Genomic DNA, 20,943 nt, shown 5'->3' on the forward strand with positions numbered 1-20,943 from the left:
ATAGGACGTACAACACAATAATGTCGGACTCTGCTTGATAAATGTGTCGCACGATCCGACTGTGCACTGGGACGACCTACTTAGTGCAGAATTTTCTGTCACGTCAGGTATAATGCAGCCGTGACACAAATGAGTCACGGACACTTCATAAATACTGTGCAAGCAGTGTGCACTGAAAAGAATGTGCAAAGTCAGACAGAAAACTGGCGCAGGGGCTTTTATAAATCTGTGCCATGGCCTATGAGATTTGGCTTAATAAAGTGCTGCTCATGTGATCGACTAAACCAAACTTGACAACCCCTAACTCTTTTTCCTTGCCTCAAACATTTTATAAGAAATCTGCTTATGCCCCCTTCCTGTCCTCCTCCTTCCGCTTTTCCAGCAATTGCAGCTTTGTCTCTGGCTGAGACAGCCCTGCAGCTCATGCCCATGGATTTAGCGTGTTAAGCCTCCACCAAATTGTAGGATTTTCTATAATCTATTTTCTGTAGAAGCAGATGAGTGACAACCTGCTGCTGAGTTAACCCTGGCTGTGTTGTGGAAACCTTTCCTTACTAAACTACCTATGTATTAAACCACACAGATTCATCAATGAGCAACATTAGTTATATTACTGCCAACATTTCTGACACCTGTACTTTAGAATGATCATATTGATTCTAAAGCCATAATGACAATTTGATGTGTTTCTATATTAGACGCCTTACCTAATGAAGTGATGCTGGCCCCTTCGTAGAAAGTAGAAACTTATAAAAAATCAGTGATTTTCAGAATCTGGGTCGACATGTCAACTATATGTCGGTGCTATTCCCTTTAACCTGCCAATCCACCAATAAGCGGGCAATGTAGATAGGAGAGGAAAATTACACCTTTAAATCTAGGTAAGTGTTTTTTCCTTATTGTAGAAAAAAGCTGTAAAATTGTGCAATGATCTTGGCAAAAAAACATGATAAACCCATTACATGGAAACCCAGCCTTGGGTTGTTCACCATAATCCATCAGCTTCAGTAATAGGACCTTGTCTAGATGATATTCTGCCTTATACCCACAGTGATACCATTGAGCATAAGACATACACTGTATTTCCCATTTAGTTGTGTTCTGCCTAGCACAGGATGACATTAATATGAGTAAAGAGCACATCACCCTTGTGACCTCTCTGTTAACCTTGAATGAAAAAAAGTCAAACCTGTCAATTCTAGCTTCCCAATGAATATACAGACAGAATATGACTAGACAGTCTTATTCTGCACCAGCTTTATAAAAGTGTCTAATGCTGGATGATAAATCTTTCCTAGTATGAGACTGTGCACCTCCTATTATTTGGCTTATTTTTGGTGCGAGGCCACAACCCTTTTCTTAGGCCATGCCCCTTTTGTCTAGCTAGTCGTAGGAGGGTCTAAAACCCTTTATAAATGTGGTGCAGTTTTTTAGTGCAAACTACAACAGAATTCTGTAGTGGACCCATTGATTTCTTATGCACCAATTCTCCAATTTTCCCTTGTTATTCCTCAGCAAACTATGAACTGCTGTAATTGTTTTTGTGGCATGGAATGGACAATAGATTCCTGATTCACTAGAAGTCTATATACCTTCATATACCTCTCACATGTGTGTTATGTAGTGAATCAGATATTTTCCTATAGTCCATGTTTATCCATGTCCCAAAAGCAATGAACTCCAGCCATTTAAAGCTACAAATAATACAATGAAGCTCATCCCTGGGAACTGCAGTCTGCACATCTGCCCATGATTTCTTCATGCATCTCTCATATTATGAGCATCTCTTCCCACTGCCAGGCCCAGACTGCCCCTCCTGCCTCATCCCCAGACTGATTCTTATTCTCTGCCCCTGGTGATGTTTGTTTTGAGTGTGTTTTTAACTCCCTTCCCCCAGTTTCCCACACTTGGAGCCTGTCTCTCACTTTTCCTTCTATTCTTCCCCCTCACCCCATGTCAGATTCCTGCTGTCTGAAAGGCTCTTTTCCTCTTCACATGCCAATTGTCTGTCTAGCTGTTCTGCAGGATCCAGCTCTCCTGGCATTACCCACAGCTGAAAGGATCGCTGCTGCCATTATTTACCTGTTATCTGTCATTCATTTAGCAAGGACATACTCAGTAGAGTAAATATATACGGTATAGCAAACAGTCCGATTTATATATTTAAATATATTTATATAGAGAGAGAGAATTAAGACAAAATATAGACAAGCTACTACTACTATTTGACTAATAACTGTGGTAAACTTAGTTCACGAAGTGGGGGTTTTGTGTACATGTAAGTCTTGGGGAACAACTGGTTATATAAAAAGGTTTTCTACTTGTCATTAGTATTTAGCATCTGTTATGTTCTTCTGCAGGAATGTTCTTCTAATGGAAGTTTTTCACTGAAATGTGAACTGAGCGTAAAGATGTATTTTCTAGATGAAATGAATGAACATTTAATATCAGTCCGTGGTGGATTATATTTACTGTTACCTATCAAACCAATTAACCATTGAACTCCTACTATAAAGAACCCCAACAGGTCAAGTTCTCAGGATGTCATTAGTTCTTCACAGGTTTGCTGACAGAGCAGTGCAGTTGTTCTCTAAATAGATTTATCAATTATCAATATCTTTCTATACAGAGAATACTGCAAAAACTACTGGATTGCAGTGGACTATATTTTCTAATGTATATTGGCCATAAATTCATGTTTATGGAAGTCTGAATATAGTGGATTTCAAACAAATCATGGTCTACAGATGACCTAAGTTTACCTCCTAAATTTCCCATGTTCTCATGAACTTTGAAGTGCTTTCTGGACCTACATATTATTTTCTTCCCCAATGTTCCAATAAAGCAGTCCATTCATAAAATGACATCTGGACACCCTCATTAATGTTGAGTTAAGACTAATATCTCTATTCTTTATCTTTTTTCATCTATTGATCATCTGTCACATCAAGAGCTTGATCACAACTTTGTTCTCTGTAACCCTTGGCCTTCATCATGGTAATAGGGTTATTACAGACATGGCAATGAATGTGTACAATTCATTCAGCAAGTACATGGGAGCCTTATCATTTCAAAACTAGGTCTGAAAGTGGATTTAAATGAGGAATAATGTGGACAGCTTGGTTCTTGTGGGAATTCATGTTTGTGAGAAACCGTTAAAGGCAAAATGGCAGCACAATCTGTCGCCATCAAACTATATTTGAACTGTTACCATTCATTAACATGGCCTAATTAGAGCTTCTAAAACATAATGACCTAGACATGAGGACATGTAAGTGAACAAAGCTATAATACATACATAATGCTGAGTGACATTGTAACATTTTTAGAAAAATACATCTAATATAACATAGCAAAAGCTGCAAATTTTTCTTTTTTTGGAAGTTCTGTCCAGTAACTTTTATTACTTAATATGCATAGTCATAGATATGCGGTACTGGCTTCAAAGGATTTGGTATTGTGCTTATTCTATCTTTCAGGGTTGTTTGAAATTCTGATCATTGTATGTAAATACAGCATTAAAAATATCTTTCACATTTAATACAAGAAGCACTGTCAGTAATGGATTACAATATAGGCAATTTGGAAGGTAGCTCAGGGCCCTTGCCACCCAAAGCACCCATCAAATGTTAGGACTGAGCTCTGTGCAGTGCAGCGTAATCTGTGTGAGCTTTATAAATAAAGTCAATTATTACTAATTATTACTATTATACTGAGAAGAGCCTTGCCCCATGAAATGAAAGAGCTATTTCAGGACCTTTCAAGGTCCTCCAAAGGTCCTGAAATAGCTGATTAAAAGCAGGCAGAAGGGACGCATCCTCCAATCTTCAAGAAGCTTGATTCAAGTACCGTATGTAGGAATTGAATTCCGTACTTGGAGGGGCTATAATATTCATTTAGCCCAGGGCCCATGACAGTCTTAATCTACCCCTGAGCACTGTAATATATTTTATCAGGTATCACTGAAGTTCTATGTATATAAATTCCTCAATTAACATTGCAGTAGCAGCCTGGACTACTCCAATCAGCTGCTGACACCACACCCACTTTATTAAGGAAGATCTCTGCTCTGCTTCACAAATTCCCAGCCTGCAGTCTTCAATAATGGCAGCCTGGCATCCTCAGAAAAAACTGAAAATTACGCCTGCATGATAAATGTGGCGCACAGTCCGACTGAGCACTGGAATGCCCTTTTAAGTGCCCTTTTTGTGTCACATGAAGAATAGTGCAGCCACGACACAGAAAAGACTTGTGCGGCACAAATGTGGCGCTGGCTCTTCTTGAATACATGTGAAAGCAGTTTGCACTGAAAAGAACATACAAAGTTCGTTATATAACTGATGCATGGCCCTTAGTAAATGTGTCCCAAAACAGTTTAATTCCTCATGTTCACACACTGGACTACTTATTGATGCAAAGTTTGTTAAAAAGAGAGTTTTTAAAGAAAATCTACCATTTAATTTCATGCATTATGAAGCAAACATACCTTGAGAATGCTGTAGCTACACTAATGCAGACATATCTTGTTTAATCCCTGAGCTGAGTAGTTTTGTTGAAAAAACTATTATAACTATCAGGGATTAAACAAGAAATGTGCCTGCATCATTGTAATAACAGCATTCTCATGGTTTGTTCGGTTTATAATGCATGAAATCAAATGGTAGATTTTTTATAAAAATGAAAATCTTCTACCAAAGGAACAAAAAATACACATAAATATTTCATTTTATATCCTTATATCTTTTCCAAACCTTCAGGTCTACTTTATTGGAATTCGTATTAAAAAAGGAGAAATATGTAAAGAACCCACTGTGAGGATTTAAGTTATGTCTGAAAACAGTCAGTTAAGACTGTTCTGTGACACACTCTCTGGTGGTCAGGACTTAGTGCTGTATTGATGTGTAGTTCGCGAACGAGCTGGCTCTAGGAGCCTGCTCCTGTCTGTGAACGACGGAAGCTGCTTCCCTAATCGGCTCACCATGCCCCCTTTAACCCAATACAATCGGGTTAAAGTAGAGTGCTGTGGGGTGACTGACTGGCCAGCGGCTCCTTATTATATATTTAATAGGGAGTCGTTCAGGAGCCAGAAGGAAGAGCCACTCTTCTTAGTGAACTGAGCCTAATGAGCTAGCTCACTAAGAAGGGCTAGAATTCAAATCACTATACTACCCTACCTCTGTTTAATAAAATTTAGTGGAAAAGCGTCTAGGAAAAGTTGCCTTAAAGAGGTTTTTCCCATGAGTGATGTTTACACAATACAGATCATCTTATCCCTTACTTTACAATTTTACTCAGTTTTATTGGTGTTTTAGTTCCTACCACTCAGTGATGGTCAGTGCAAAATTCCAGAGTGTGGGCAGGACTCTCTAAGCAGACAATTCATGATTCCTCTAGTTCAGTGATGGCAAACCTTTTAGAGGCCGAGTGCCCAAACTACAACAAAGACCCGCTTATTTATCGCAAAGTGCCAACACAGAAATTTAATTTGTTATTTATACTCCCTTCTCTGTCACAGTTTTCATTGATACCAGCACCCTGAAGACACCAATAAAGCAGAAAATAGTCCCAGTTAGAGCTGTCACTTTAAAATAGCTCTGTGCATAGCAAGTCCTGGGCTGTCTGGGACTACAGGAAGATACCTGGAGTCATCTCTGGTGATGGCCTGAGTGCCCACAGAAAGGGCTCTGAGTGCCACCTCTGGCACCAGTGCCATAGGTTAGCCATCACTGCTCTAGTTCTTTGTGCTGACAGTGTGGTTAGATTATCAGTTTACAGGTTTATATACACTTAGTTTCTGGACACTGTACTAGTATCTGACACATAGAAAGAGAGATGAGACAGATCAGAGATGAAAGATACTGATATCCATGAGATGCATATTACACATGACAATCTTAGCTCTACTATCACAGCCATAGCATACACAGCACTGCTATATACCTTTCTGCCCTGGATAGAGATCTTATCTTTACTCTCCTCAAGATGTGTTGTTTGCTAGCAGGAAGTAAGTGTGTGTGAGCTCATCCTGGAATGCAAGGGTGGGGGCTAGATGCAGACAGAGCAGAGAACAGATCAGTGCAGCGTCAGACAGAAGAACAATATGTTTGCTGACCTTAAACTCAAAAGATCAGGGGCTGGGTTCAGGTGCAACCAAAATTGTGTACACCAGCACTGATCGAGACAGATTGGAATTACATCTGTGAAATGCTGTATTATTTTAATTGAATTAGAGAATGTGTGATTTTGTTATCCTGAGTACATTTTTAAAAAACTTGTCTTCATGGGAATACCCCTTTAACAACCAATCAGATTACAGATATCATATTTAAGCTTAACTTTTGTCAATAGGAAGGATTGGGTGCCACAGTGAAAGGCATCAAATTACCACTGCACCAGTTTTCATACATCTCAAGCTTCTTAACATTTTGTAAAGCTCTGTATAAATAGCAATAATATAATTAGTGTAAGACAGGGGTTCTGTGGGCCCACAGTTCATGATCCCCTAAGATGTACACCCTGCTAGCATAGAAATTAGATTGATTCTGCTGTCCAGTGTTGGGTTAGAACCCGATGGTCCAGTCTAACATTGAATATAATGTTACTATTACAAAAGCATTCAGACAATATTCCTATTCTTTACCCAGCAGTTTCTTTATCACAAATTAAGGAGGGAAGTAATATGTTATATTATAGTATTATTACATTTATATTAGGAAATATACTTGGCCAAAAATAACAGATTAACTACATTTTAAGTAATTTAGCAGTTTTGTTACAGATTTTTTTCCAGGTTTACTATTTGCCATTTGTTACATACCTCATGTTCCATCTACCAGTCACCAAATAAACAGCCGACTGTCATAGCTGCACATATTGACGACTGGCGTTTCTCTACTAAACCTTTCTGTTTTTGCATACTTAATCTAAGTAGAAGCAGACAGTCTCAGAAACAGATGGATTACCATATTTTGGATTTATCTGCATTTTAATACATCAATATGGAAATCTTGTTTATACAACATGATCTAGTGCTGCTGCTTTCATTAATCACAATCATCATCTGTCACTTAAAATACCTCAATTTATTTGTAATTTGCTGAATCCCTATTTTCCTGATATTATTAATGTTACTTCTACTGCTACAACTACTAGAGTACTATAACGAAGACTATTAATTGTATACAAATGGCAATTGAAATAAAGCATTATCCCTCATACAAGCACATATCCTCTCACTGGATAGGTGATAATCCTAAGTAGTGATGAGCGAGTATACTCGTCCGAGCTTAATGCTCGGTCGAGTATTAGCATACTCGGACCGGCTCGTTGCTCGGGCGAGTATTTGCCCTGCTCGATAACGAGCATTTAATTTTAAAAAAAAAAAGTAAAGAACAGTAAAAAAATACAATTTAATCATTTAATTTAATCATTTAATTGAAGAACACAGTGAAAGAACACTGTGCAGAATAGATTGCAGATGTTCGCGAACATCTGCGATCTGCTCCGGAGACACGCGTGCAGAACGGTGTTCTCCGCAATAGTATTCGAAGAACAATATGTGTAGAGAACAACTTGCAGATGTTGTCAAACATCTGCAAGTTGTTCTTCACACATATTGTTCTTCAAATACTATTGCGGAGAACACCGTTCTGCACGCGTGTCTCCGGAGCAGATCGCAGATGTTCCGGAGACACGCTTGCACGGTGCAATAGTATTTGAAGAACAATATGTGTGAAGAACAACTTGCAGATGTTTGACAACATCTGCAAGTTGTTCTCTACACATATTGTTCTTCGAATACTATTGCGGAGAACACCGTGTCTCCGGAGCAGATCGCAGATGTCCCGGAGACACGCGTGCAGAACGGTGTTCTCCGCAATAGTATTTGAAGAACAATATGTGTGAAGAACAACTTGCAGATGTTTCCAAACATCTGCAAGTTGTTCTTCACACATATTGTTCTTCAAATACTATTGCAGAGAACATCGTTCTGCACGCGTGTCTCCGGAACAGATCGCAGATTCGCACTTTGTTCTTTCACTGTGCTCGTTCAGTTTTTAATTTTACTAAAAAATGCTCGGGTCTCCCATTGATTTCAATGGGGCTCGTTACTCGAAACGAGCACTCGAGCATCAGGAAATGTTCGGCTCGAATAACGAGTACCCGAGCATTTTAATGCTCGCTCATCTCTAATCCTAAGTCATTCAAACCATAAACAGTTTAATGTATATGGCACCAGTGATAGATTCTACATAGTCAACTCTCCAACCTAAAAACAGCGCTGGTTGAGTACAGGCCTATTTCACTAAATGTCCAATTGTTTAGTAAAGTTTTAGTTGTGTTGTACCTCGGTGCTTTGAGATCATGATCACGATGATGTTGTAATGTTGCTAAGGATCTGTTCTCCAAGGTCTAATTCTCCAAGGACTCAGGATATTCACAAGTGAATGTCTTACAGCCTCACAAATGATAACTACTAGTAATATTAATCCTAATGCAGGTTTTTAAAGTTTTGTAGTGGTTGAAGACTCAATAAAAAGTTGTCCCACATTGAAATTATATCTCAATGTAGAGTAGTGTTTGAAAAGTTGGAGTCCCACTGCCCTGTTGATTGTAAATCTTATTTGCTAAGGGATTGGCGCTATGGGATAATCCAGTAGTACAGATCTAAATGCAAATGCAATGCACGTACACAACTATTGATTCATTAATATAGAAGAAATGGGTTTATATGTGAACTGGCATTCATATATTTATAAACATGGTGCAAATTATATACAGGCGGTCCCCTACTTAAGGACACCCGACTTACAGACAACCCAAAGTTACAGGCAGACCCCTCTGACCTCTGGTGAAGCTTTCTGAATGATTTACTATAGTCCCAGATTGCATTAATCAGCTGTAAGGTGTCTGTAATGAAGCTTTATTGAAAATCCTTGGTCCCATTACAGCAAAAAAAGTTTAAACTCCAAATGTCTCTGGGGTCAAATTTTTTTTTTTGTCTGGATCTACAAAATATAAAATATACAGTTTCAACTTACATACAAATTCAACTTAAGAACAAACCTCCGGACCCTATCTTGTACGTAACCCGGGGACTGCCTGTATTTCCAAGTTGTTGATGTCATTGGTCCATAGTAGTCACCCAGTACTCAACAATCTCCCCTCTCTATGCCATCTATATGCTTCAATAGGGCAAATCATCTTTGTTATACAACCCCTTTAAGCAGATATTAGTGCATTTCCAACTGAGGATGTGTCTTTTCAAAAGTGGAGCATGTAGTATAATTAGCCGAAACATCTCTTGGCTATACAGAGAGCCTTTGGGTGCAGTGATTATCTTATGGCTTCCACACTACAATGCTGACCCAGTTTTGCAGCAGACAGCTTTCTGGATGCAATTATATATGCTGTAGTTGTCAGATACGTTCTCTATTTACAATCAGAGATATGAGGAGTATTTTGGGTGATTCAGAGGGTGACCTCACTGTCTGAAGTTACTCAGTGCTCCAAGCAGCCCATTTAATAATGTGTTAAGTCTGAATCACTAAAAATCAGCATTACTTATACTCATAGCCATTCCTGTGAAATCAGAAGGCATCAATACGATCTAATAAATTACACTGACATGGAGACAGGGGTACATAGTCTCCAGCACTGAGTTCTGAACTTTTTGTTCCTCTGTAGTTAGATGTAGTTGCCAATAGTATATAAAATTACCGTAAATGGATCTTAATTAGATGAAGTTGCCTAGCAACCATTTTACCCTTAGGTGACCACTAGTTTACTACTTTTCATATCTAAAAATATGGTTGATTGTCAAACTTCTGTTTGAACATGTTTTCTCCGCAATATGGGCAAAACTTCAGTCATTCAATTTGCCTTCTGTCTTTCTTCTAAAATGGTCGCTTATTTTCTTTCAAAATCACTTTCTTCAAAATTTGCTGAAAGATTATGCACATTAATTTTATAAAACCAGTGGAACATATGGTAGGATGATCTTATATCCATCTATCCTCTACCCTATTATTCACAGTTATAGTATCGACCGTGCCATCAAATGCTGCCTGAACAGACGACCCAATGACTTCTTATTTATTTTTATAATGTTTACTGTTACCATGTGAAATAATGTGGTCCATCTGAAAATGGACATTTAAATGAGAGTGGTTAAGCATTTTTGGGTCTATATGGGTTTATCTTTTACAAAAGGTATCTTCTCCCCTATTCTTCCTGAGTAGGGGGACTAAGGAGGCTGCCTTACAAGCTAGTTTAGAGGCATTGTTTTCCTTATCCCATGCTACAAAATGAATCTGCATATTTCTCAGTGGAGCATCAACGGTTGTAAGTCTCCACATGCCTGCAAGGTGGCCTTAATTGTCATAGTCTTCTTTAGGAGATCTCTTACTTCCTGTCCCTATTCAAAAGTCTCTCACTAAGCTAAAACAGTTCCCTACATTGTACTAAAGAGATGCAAACACACCAAAACAGTGCTGTCTACAGTTGGGAATCTGTTCCTTTAGGAATAGATATACTGATTTGGCTTTTATCCCACATCGTGTATTAGGCTTCTTGAAAGTCATTATGGTGGTCCCTATGACCACCATAGGGAGCTGCATATTTTCCAGAATTCCCCAGTGGAGCTTTAAAGGCTGTAAGTCTTAAGGTGCCTTAATCGGCAGAGTCTCCATTAGGAGAGCCCTTAGTTCCCCACCCTAGTAGTTTACCATAAATACATGTCACTGTAATCCTCATTTGGTTGCACAAGTTACTTGTGAATTATTGGAATTTTAGTCTGATTGACTACAGTGGATAACTGTGGAGACCTACTGTCCTGGCAGCCATAGGATACATTCTACACATTCTAGTGTTGTCCAATACCTGGGCTGAAGGGTATGATCACCAAAGGACATATACTACTGCTGTCTAGTACCTGTAAAGAAGAGTATGACCACAACAGGACACATTATAATGTAGGCAAGTATCTCTGTTAAAGAGTCTGACCACCATAGGACACATTCTATTGTTGTCTACTACCTCTGCAAAAGAGTATGACCACCATAGGCCTCATTCTATTAGTGTCCAGTATCTGTGCAGAAGAGTACAACCACCATAGGACACATTAAAGTGTAGTCCATTATCTCTGTTGAAGAGTATGACCACCATAGGACACATTATAGTGCCATCCAGTACCTGTACAGAAGAGTATGCACCTGGGAACAGGAGTTAAATCTTATGACCAATAACATCTCGTTTACCAATTACTTTTGGATCTTGTTTTTTTATGGTTTTCCAAAATGTTTTATGAAGTGACCAACTCCTTTAATATTTATGTAAAAGACTTAGCAGACTAACTACATGATATCTTTGGCAGGAAATGTGTGAGACAACAGACGCTATAACCTTGCAGCTGTCAAGTTATTCATCTAATTGGAGTCAATAACTCAAAACTTTCAGGCTGTACAGATGTTTTAATTAAACCTCGGTAGCTGCCATGTATATCCAAAACCTTGTGAATCATAGCATAAAATTCATATTTTCTGTAGCCTTGACATCTCGACCATTAAAGGTGAATTTCATGGTATTCTAGAGGGTATTCAAGGTCCTTTGATTGAACCACTTTGCTTCAAAACCTTGGAACAACTTGGAACCTCTATCCACTGCTTTTGTTCAATTGTCGATTTTAGTGATCTTTCATCATGTTCATTGCTATGCAAAAGGTTTGAAAGTGCCAGAGTTTTCTGGATTACAAATTATATCTACACAGGTTCTTTTCAGTAAGGATAGCCCAGGACCGTGATTTTTCCTTGGCCCCATAAACCTTTTTATGACTCTCTAGACCAGAAGGCCCTGAAAAGGTCAGGTATTGATGTCTTCTGCTGCAGGGTATAGGGAGGACTTGTTTACGTTATGTTGTGCCATAAATCAAAGGTTCGGCTACACAGATTTTGTTGCTATTTTATAGCCTGGATTTATTGCAAGACTGTATTCAACAGATGACCTAACCTATTGTATGGGACACCCCTTAGCTTCTGGAAGCTATTCATTATTGTCCTACAAAGGTATATATGAGTATAAAAGCATGCATGGCGCATATTATATTCTGCATCAGTGGTTCTGGATCCTTAATATTGTTCTCTCATCTTTCCTCTAGGCTCTTCTTTTCTTAGCTGGCATTGCAGGACTCTGCCTGGCCATCAGCCTTGTCTTAATCTGTGTGTATTTAATCAGATTTTGCTGCTGCAGTCCTCAGGAAGAAGATGACTCTAAGAGCAATCGTGTCTGCTGCGTCACCTGGAGCTGTGTCGCGGCTGTCATCATATGCTGGTGAGTGTCCAAAACTAACTGTTATATAAAGTTAATACATTTTGTTAATTGTAATTAAGGAGGATACATTATAATCCAATGATAACTGGTTCTAGATTATATAATTGTTGGACAGCTACAGCAGGTATATGAGTTAATTATATTTATTTCCCCTTAGTTTCTTCTGATTTCGCTATTGTAATCCAATTTTCCATGCACCTTTTATCTACTGCAATGCTGTAAAACCTGAAAACAGGAATAATGAAGTCCCAGACTGGGACCATGCCATGGACTGCCTCCCAAGGTAGCCATAAAAACTATTTTGACCCGTGCTGGATTATCAGTGATTATTAGGGTCTGAAATATAGGGTTTTGTTGCACATATTTTTGGCCCAAAGGCAAAATGTAGGTGCCATGTCTCTGATTTATCAAATTACAGCATGCATGTTATGTCTAATGGAATCCATATTCAGATCCCTGACATATATTTCCTATTAGATTCCTTAAAACTACATTTCTTTTTTTAGATGAAATGTAAGCTGTACAATAGAGGGAAAGAGAGATGTGTTACCAGCTTCAATGAACATGACTGTGGTATTACTATTACATTGCTTACTACTTGTAAGAGGGTCCGATCTTAATGTGGGGTATTTATCAATTTTGGCACATGGTCCGTGTTTTTGGTGCACAAAGCGGGCAAAATTTTCACTGAGAAAGTGAAAATTAGATTGTTAGATTGTGGGGCAAGGGGTTAATGAATTGGCGCATGACTGAAAAGGGTCAGAACTGTCTCCCCATTTATGAAGGTGAAATAGAACCAGCTTTTTGCAGCTCTAAGTGTGCGCCAAAAACAATGTCAGGAAATTTAATGAATAGGAAAAGTGTTGAATACCTAAGGAGCAACCAAAATGTGTGCCCATGTGTTGGAAAAGCACCAATATTGTGGCGCCAGCACTTAAAAAATATGAAAAAAACACCAGTTTTCGTTCTGAAAGTAAATAATGAATGCCCCCTAATATGTCTCTTAAATGTAATGAGAATATAAACTTTACTCCAAAAGTAGGCACTACTATGCTTTCAAATACAGTTGATATAATGCTTGGTGGTTGCGGAGCCTCTTATAGGCTCTGAGCTTGGTGGCACTGGAATTACAGTCTCTTGTCTATTTGGCAACCAGTTACAGGTCTTCAAGTGAGGACACAGAGCTTAGCAGTTTCATGTCTCTCATGTAGGGCAAAAAGCTGAAAAAATAGATTTTTTTAGCCACCCCCCCCCCCCCTTCCCCATTTAACAGCTCCTTGAAGTGAGCACCTCTTTTTGCTGTACAAGAACAATGTACTGCAGTGAACTTGGAAGAAAGTGAAGAGACCGCAGTGTTGATTTGAGTAGTTTGATCTCTTCTTTGGTCTTCAAAACATGGACAGTCCCACCAATGGTTTCAGAGAGCATTAAACCATGTTATAGTTTACAACAGCAGACTTGAAAGCTGTGGTAAGCAGTATATCCAGCATAAAACATCTTGTAGCACTTTGAGCCGCTTTACAATTACCAGGGCACCCCTATTGAAAGGCTTTTCATCACAGTAGTTCACACCAGGCAATAGTTATTAAGGTTTTTGTGTAGTACTATAAGAAAATACACTCCTCTTACTGTCATTCTCTAATATCCTGGAGTTGGGCCATTACTAAATCTTTTAACTAGAATTCTTGCCTTAAAGATCTAGTGGGCCTGATCACCCTATTAGCTTCCCAACTCAAGGTAATCCAGGTGCTTAAGGCTTCATTCACACTCAAGATCCCTTTAATTGCATTGAAAACCCATAGTTAGGCTGCATTCCACCAAAGAACATGCACCAAGTGTCAGGAATAGGACACTACATACAAGTCCTTCATTTGTATCATTATATAGCCGTTTTTAATCTGAAAGGGTTCTTAGGCTCTTCTAAGATTCTTCTCAGCAAAGCTAACCACTGGTCCAATCTATAGCTTTGCTAGCCCTCCAGTATGCTGTTTGCTGCTGTTCTTAGCCTGCCAATAAAGTAACTGTGTGCTGTTTAAGATTCTCCACCCTAGTCTTTGTGTCCTTGGCCTGCCACTAGCATCATGGGCCTCCCTTATAACACCTGCCAGGGACTATTCACATTCACCGGGAGTGCCCCAGGGAGTAAGCATCATTGACACGTGGCCCCCCCTTCTTCTTGCTTGGGACCTGTTGATAGCTGTGGATGAAGCTTCTGTAGTGCCCGTGGAGGAGCATTGAACTTTTTGTGGACATTTGTCCAAAATTTTTTATTTTACATAAAAGGTTAACTGGCTATAATCTATAGTGTTTTGTTATATACATTCTGTTTATTAGTACTTTTCCTGTAAAGACCTTTAGAAAGGGTTAATGAACACTGACAAACATTTGTTGTAGTATATCTCTAACGAGGGAAAAGTTAGTTATTTCGAGAGCTATTAGACAGCTTGAGGTGAGAAAGTTGTTTACCGCTTTAGAAACTTTCTCCCAAGATATATTTTGTTATCTATGTATATAGGTATACACACAAGTTGAATTTGTATGTAATTAGGAACTGTATATTTTAGAATTGTAACTCCAGACAATTTTTTTTTGGCCTCTGTGACAAATGGATTTTAATGGTCATAAGAACCAGAATTAACAATGAAGCTTAATTAAAGACACCTTTAATAACTGTTAGAGCTGTTTATTGTAGCCTAGGACAAAAGTGCAGTAAATTACCAATTACCAAAGGTCCGTTTGTAAATGGGGGTTGTCTGTAAGTTGGGGCCGCCTGTACAAGGATTGTTTTCTGCAGGGAAAATTGGCCCAATGTAATATTTTGTGTAATGTACTGAAAAGCAGGGAAAAAATTCCAAATTCAGTAAAATTGAAAAGAAAATGTGCAGTTGTACCATTTTCTTGCGAGTTTTATTTATGTTTTTCACTGAGCAGCCCACATTATTCATTCCCTTCATTCTTTGAATCAGTTCAATGACAGAGATACCACATTTTTATAGATTTTGTTATAGTTTAATACCTTGACATCTTTCCTGCCATTTTGGGAACTGTACGATCTTTTGATCACTTTTTATTGCAATTTTGCACCAGTTTACTGGTGGCAGAGTGTCCTCATTAGACTGCTTGTTCAGTCTAGGGCAGGGTTAGGGAGCATTTTTGGCTAGGAGAGCCATGAATGCCACATATTTTAAAGTGTAATTCATGGGAGCCATACAATTTGAATATGCCCCTTAGTAGATAGGTAGCCACAGCACATGCCCCCCAGTAGGTAGGTAGTCACAGCACATGCCCCCCCAGTAGATAGGTAGTCGCAGCACATGTCCCCCAGTAGGAAGGTAGTCACAGCACATGCCCCCCAGTAGATAGGTAGTCACAGAAAAAAATTTTTTAATACTAACCTACCTATGCTTCCTGCAACTGGCTACTTGTCACTATCTTGCTGTTCTCTATGGCCCAGGCACCGCCATCATTGCTTAGGCGAAGGCATCTGGGTCATAGAGAGGAATGAACGCTGGCATCGGGGTTTCCACTCCTCTCTACTAGAGGGGAGGCAGGGCAGGATCGCCTATAGGAGGAGTTTTCATGACAAAGCTGCCTGGGGGGTTGGTGAATGCATAACTGCTCTAACCTAATCCCACCCCCCTGACTGCTATCTGCCTGTGAATATAAGTTGATATTTCAGCATGAGACCAGCAAACCATCATTATAAGGACATGCTTGGACAACATTTAATACACCCTGTATGGTATGTCTGGGGGTTTAGCAGCCATGTGACTACTGACAGGTTCTCTTTAATTCCTTCCCCCATTGCCAACAATACACTCCAATACACAATATATATATTCTACTATAGATGATTGTGCTTTATATGTCTATGTGGAGGATCTTTGGGCTTATACCAAGTGATAACAATATGGAATGAGGCTAAATAGCATGTCATTTCTATGTTACCCTCTGCCAGTCAGTTGCCAAGCAGTAATGATTAGAAATGCTTTTTCCTTGGAGTTGATGATTGCGTGTTGGAGTCTTTGATGATTCTCTAAGATGTTTGCCCCTTGACTAGAATATCTCATCATAACCTACCTAGTATACAATACAACACAAAGCCACTGTGTGCAATCCCATCTGAAGAGATTAAACGTATCAACTCTAGAGGATAAATCCTTCTTCTGAGTCCTTACATCACAACTTACATTAAATAAAATTATGTCTTCAAAGCTTGGGATCTGTCACTCCAGTTATATTACTTTTAAGTCCCACTTGCACTGAAAGCAGGTATTCTGGCACTATACCTACTGATGTAGTGTAGTGATGTAGTGGTCATATAGAAGAGGATCAACATCAGGACACACTGTCACGAATATTAATGGATACCCTAGAAAGCAGTATAGATTAGCAGCTCACTGTTAATGTACCTTCACCCCATTCAAGTAGACCTGAGTGAAGTTGGCCCCCCCCACCTTGTTCAAATCAAACAAAATTGGTGTCAAACGTTTGTGCTACGTTTTTACTTGTTTGTGCAGCAGAAATTTTCTTTTGTGCCGCTATCGTTTTTAAGAATTTAATGAAAGTTTCCAGAGGTCATCAGAGGTCAACCAACCCCCCCCCCCCCCCCCACGTTGCGCTGGTTTGTGCTGGTTTGTGCAGCAGAAATTTTCTTTTGTGCCGCTATCGTTTTTAAGAATTTAATGAAAGTTTCCAGAGGTCATCAGAGGTCAACCAACCCCCCCACGTTGCGCTGGTTTGTGCTGGTTTGTGCAGCAAAAATTTTCGTTTGTGCCGCTATCATTTTTAATATATTCATACTTTTTTGCAGAGGTCATCAGAGTTCATTTCTTCCAAACTACAATGTGTTTGCTAGCTTCCCCTGGTGATCAAACCAGGGAAGTGTCACTAGGTTTGTTTTTTACCTGTTCATCCTAAACACCTCAAACACCTGAACATACCTTAAAAATTATAGCGGCACAAACTAAAATTTTTTGCTGCACAAACCAGCACAAACGTAGCACTAACGTTTGACACCAGTTTTGTTTGATTCAGTTAATGTGGGGGGGCTGCTTGAACTTTTGAACTTTAATTTTTTGTTCATATATTCAAAACAAAAGCAGCACAAACAAAAATTTGCGCAGCACAAACCAGCACAAACGTAGCAGAATTGTTCGGCACCAGTTTTGTTTGATTTGGGCAATGTGGGAGGGGGGGGGGCTGGTTGACCTCTGATGACCTCTGGAAACTTTCATTAAAATCTCGAAAACGATGGCGGCACAAACAAAAATTTCTGCTGCACAAACCAGCACAAACGTAGCACAAACATTTGACACCAATTTTGTTTGATTTGAACAAGGTGGGGGGGCCAACTTCACTCAGGTATTCAGTAGCTGTGGAGTCCTGTCAAAGAACAAGCTGTTGAATACTTGAAAAAAATATTAACACATAGGGCTTTCCCCCTGACACAAGTTATGTGTTCCCTTGCACAGTCAGCTGCAGGGATCCCTCATGAGGTATTTTCCTTGTGTCATAAGAATGGCAGAGTTTTATGCTCTACTTTAGGGAATCCCTGATGAAGACTGAAATCTGGTAGATATTCTGGGAACTCCATGAATCACTGGGCCATGGCATCTACCTGTATGAGTTGTGCCTCTAACCCCTTAACCTATTCACATCTTTTATATACATTTTTATCAAAATGTTCCAGTAATTACAGGCAGTGTTTGAGTTATGTACACAATAGGTTCTATAGATTTGTTCTGAAAGGAAATCTATCATCAAAATCAATCATGATAAACTTACTCATAGATCCAGACACTGTGACTGTGGTAATCTTCTTATATTTGTTAGGCTGCATTCACACAACCGTATTTGGGATGTATATATGTCCTCAAGCTTGTGGCTGTTTATACATCCCCATAGACGGCAATTGGGGCACAGAGCCATATGGTGCAGGATACGTGTGGCACTGTACCGCTACATACACAGGGAAAACATAAAACATGTCCTGTCTTTCCCCATTTGTACGGCCATGCGGCATACATCCCTATGGAGAGGGGTCATCCCTCCTCCTTTACAGCGCAGCAGAGGTATGCCCGCCCGGCAACTCCATGTGAAAGTAGGTTTTACGTATCTATGGTTTCCTTTTAAAATCAACTTTTAAAATTATTCTAATGTGTCTGAGGGGCTCTGGTGGGTGTTTCCAGAGCCCCTCAGTGCTATAGATTCACAGGCTGTTTACAATGAGCAGGACATGTCTGCCTGTGTAATCTAGCTGCAGCAAGAAGTGCAGGGCGAGGGGAGATCTGCTCTGCTCATTGTAACAAACAATGAAAAGACATTACTGAGGGGCTCTGGCAATAAGCCCCCCAGAGTCCCTCTGGTTCATTAGCTTCATTTTAAAAGTTGATTAGAAGAGGTATAGTTGGTAAGTGTTACTCCAGCCAAATAAAGTTTTTGACCCTGTGACAATTGGATTTAAAACATTTGGAGTTGCCAAAAATGGACAAAGATGAACAATGAAGCTTCACAGAGTTTATCATAACAGCCTGGGGATAAAGCACAGTAACTTGGCAGCATCCAAAGAACTTAACCAGAGGCCACAGTGTACAGAGAGGTCCGTCTGTAACTAGGGGTCACATTCATCATCAAAATCAAGCATCATAAACCAGGGACACTTACTCATAGATCCAGACACTGTGACTGTGGATATCTTATTATATTAGTTATCCCTTTTCCTCCTTCCTTCTAAAATCAACCTTTAAAATTATGCTAATTTGCCAGATTGTTCCCCTCTAAATGTTGATTTACAGGAAGCCTTCCCTTTTTTGATACTCTGCATGGTTCCACTCTCTGGGCACCGGCATGGCTTCCTTTTCATTCTTATGCATCAAAGTAACTCTTTTATCCATTTTACTGCTAGTTCAGTGGCCAAAATTGGAACATTTAAGAATTTCCCAAAAATTACTATTTCTGTTGGTGAAGATTACATGATCTAATTCCTTTTTTGGCCCAGTTCCTGTTATTAAATAAGCAAAAAATGGAATATTGGAAGAAAAACAGTAGGCCTAACTCTTCTGGTCTGAGGTTTTAGGCCCCTTCCACACTAGCGAGTGTGATGCGATGAACTCGCATCACACTCGCAACGCAAGCTGCCGGGAACGCACGGCCCGAACGCTGCACCGCGGGAGTGAACTCAGCATGTCAGTTCACTCCCGCGGTGCAGCGTTCGGGCCGTGCGTTCCCGGCAGCTTGCGTTGCGAGTGTGATGCGAGTTCATCGCATCACACTCGCTAGTGTGGAAGGGGCCTTACTATGCTTTCTATTGCTCCCACTTATTGTTATAAGTTTGCAACAAATTTTGAAACTTTCAAAAATGACAATTGATAAATCTGCTTTACAGACAGCTAAAGAGGCAAACCATGTGATTTAAAGGAAAGAAAATTGCTCTTTAAATATATGCTGTGTATGCTTTACACTTTCTTGTTGCTTTTCTACAGTCTGGAAAAAGCAAATCACAGTACATGGCAATTTTATGGGCAATATTTTCACAGAGGAAATAGTCTGCCCAACGTTACATAAATGGTAGAGAAACACTTGTTCTGCATTATTATCTCAGTACAGCATGTGAGGGCTGAATATGAAGTATTCCTGAAATAACATAGTAAAACATGGTAGCTGAAAAACAAACAGACCTGGCATTGTACCACCCGAGGGCCACTTGCGGCCCTCCAACTGCCTGTGACCAGTGACAGTGGCATGAGATCACTGAAAACTTTGAACTCCCCTCCTCCAGATTTTCGTTGACTCATTGTGATGTTTTATTTACTGTTTTTTTTATGTAGTGAGAGGTTACCGTATATACTGCATACAGTATATAGGTATTGGGTAGAACTAAGTTAAGTATTTTAGTCTGGCCCTCGAGAACCATTACAATTTTATCATGTGGCACTAATTGCCCACCATTGCTCTAAGGAATGAAAGTTACCAATAAGGCTGATGCTTCTGATTCTTCTGATGCGACACCTTTCTATGGCACTGTATCAGAAAAAGATTGCAGAAAATTGGGTTATAACAGACCAGCCCTGGCACTAACAAGACCTGGGGTCGTAAAAGCTGCAATCATGGACCGTTGTGTGACATTTTTTAATCATCCATCACACAAAAACATTGAAAGATTTTTTTCCCCCAAAAGCATTTCTTTTAGTAGCGCTGTATGCGTAATGAGCCAGAGAATAAAGTTTTTTATCTTATTTAGGTTCCACAATAAATGCTGCAACTTTTTCTAAGAAAAAACTAGATTTGCATTTTTTTTAATAAACTGCACAGAATAAGAGTACAACAGTAGGACATATGAAACCCAAAATTGTTCTATGAAAAACTACATTCCATTCCAAAAAATCAAGACCCCATACAGCTGTGGAAAATGGGTGAGGAGATAAGGGGTTAAAGGGAATCTATCATAGTTTTGTTGCCTCCCAAACCAATATAACATCATAACATGTAGCTCTTTTTAAAGATAATCCAGGCATACCTTTTCTATAATATCCCAATTTAGTAGACCCCCAAAAATCTGTTTACATGCTAAGTTCTGAAGTTTTTCATTTGGCATTACCAAAGCCTCTTTGAGGA

General features: G+C 39.4%; 1 protein-coding gene across 2 annotated transcripts in view; it reads left to right on the plus strand.

Annotated features, from left to right (window-relative positions):
- Positions 1-20,943, plus strand: part of TTYH1 (tweety family member 1) — a 93,883-nt gene that overhangs the window by 15,651 nt on the left and 57,289 nt on the right. For both annotated transcript variants that reach the window (XM_072156842.1, XM_072156844.1), the window contains exon 2: positions 12,155-12,327. In XM_072156842.1, coding sequence (XP_072012943.1) covers positions 12,155-12,327 — 173 coding nt within the window. The remainder of the gene's footprint in view (positions 1-12,154; positions 12,328-20,943) is intronic.

Source organism: Engystomops pustulosus, chromosome 6, assembly GCF_040894005.1.
Source record: "Engystomops pustulosus chromosome 6, aEngPut4.maternal, whole genome shotgun sequence".
Taxonomy (NCBI): domain Eukaryota; kingdom Metazoa; phylum Chordata; class Amphibia; order Anura; family Leptodactylidae; genus Engystomops; species Engystomops pustulosus.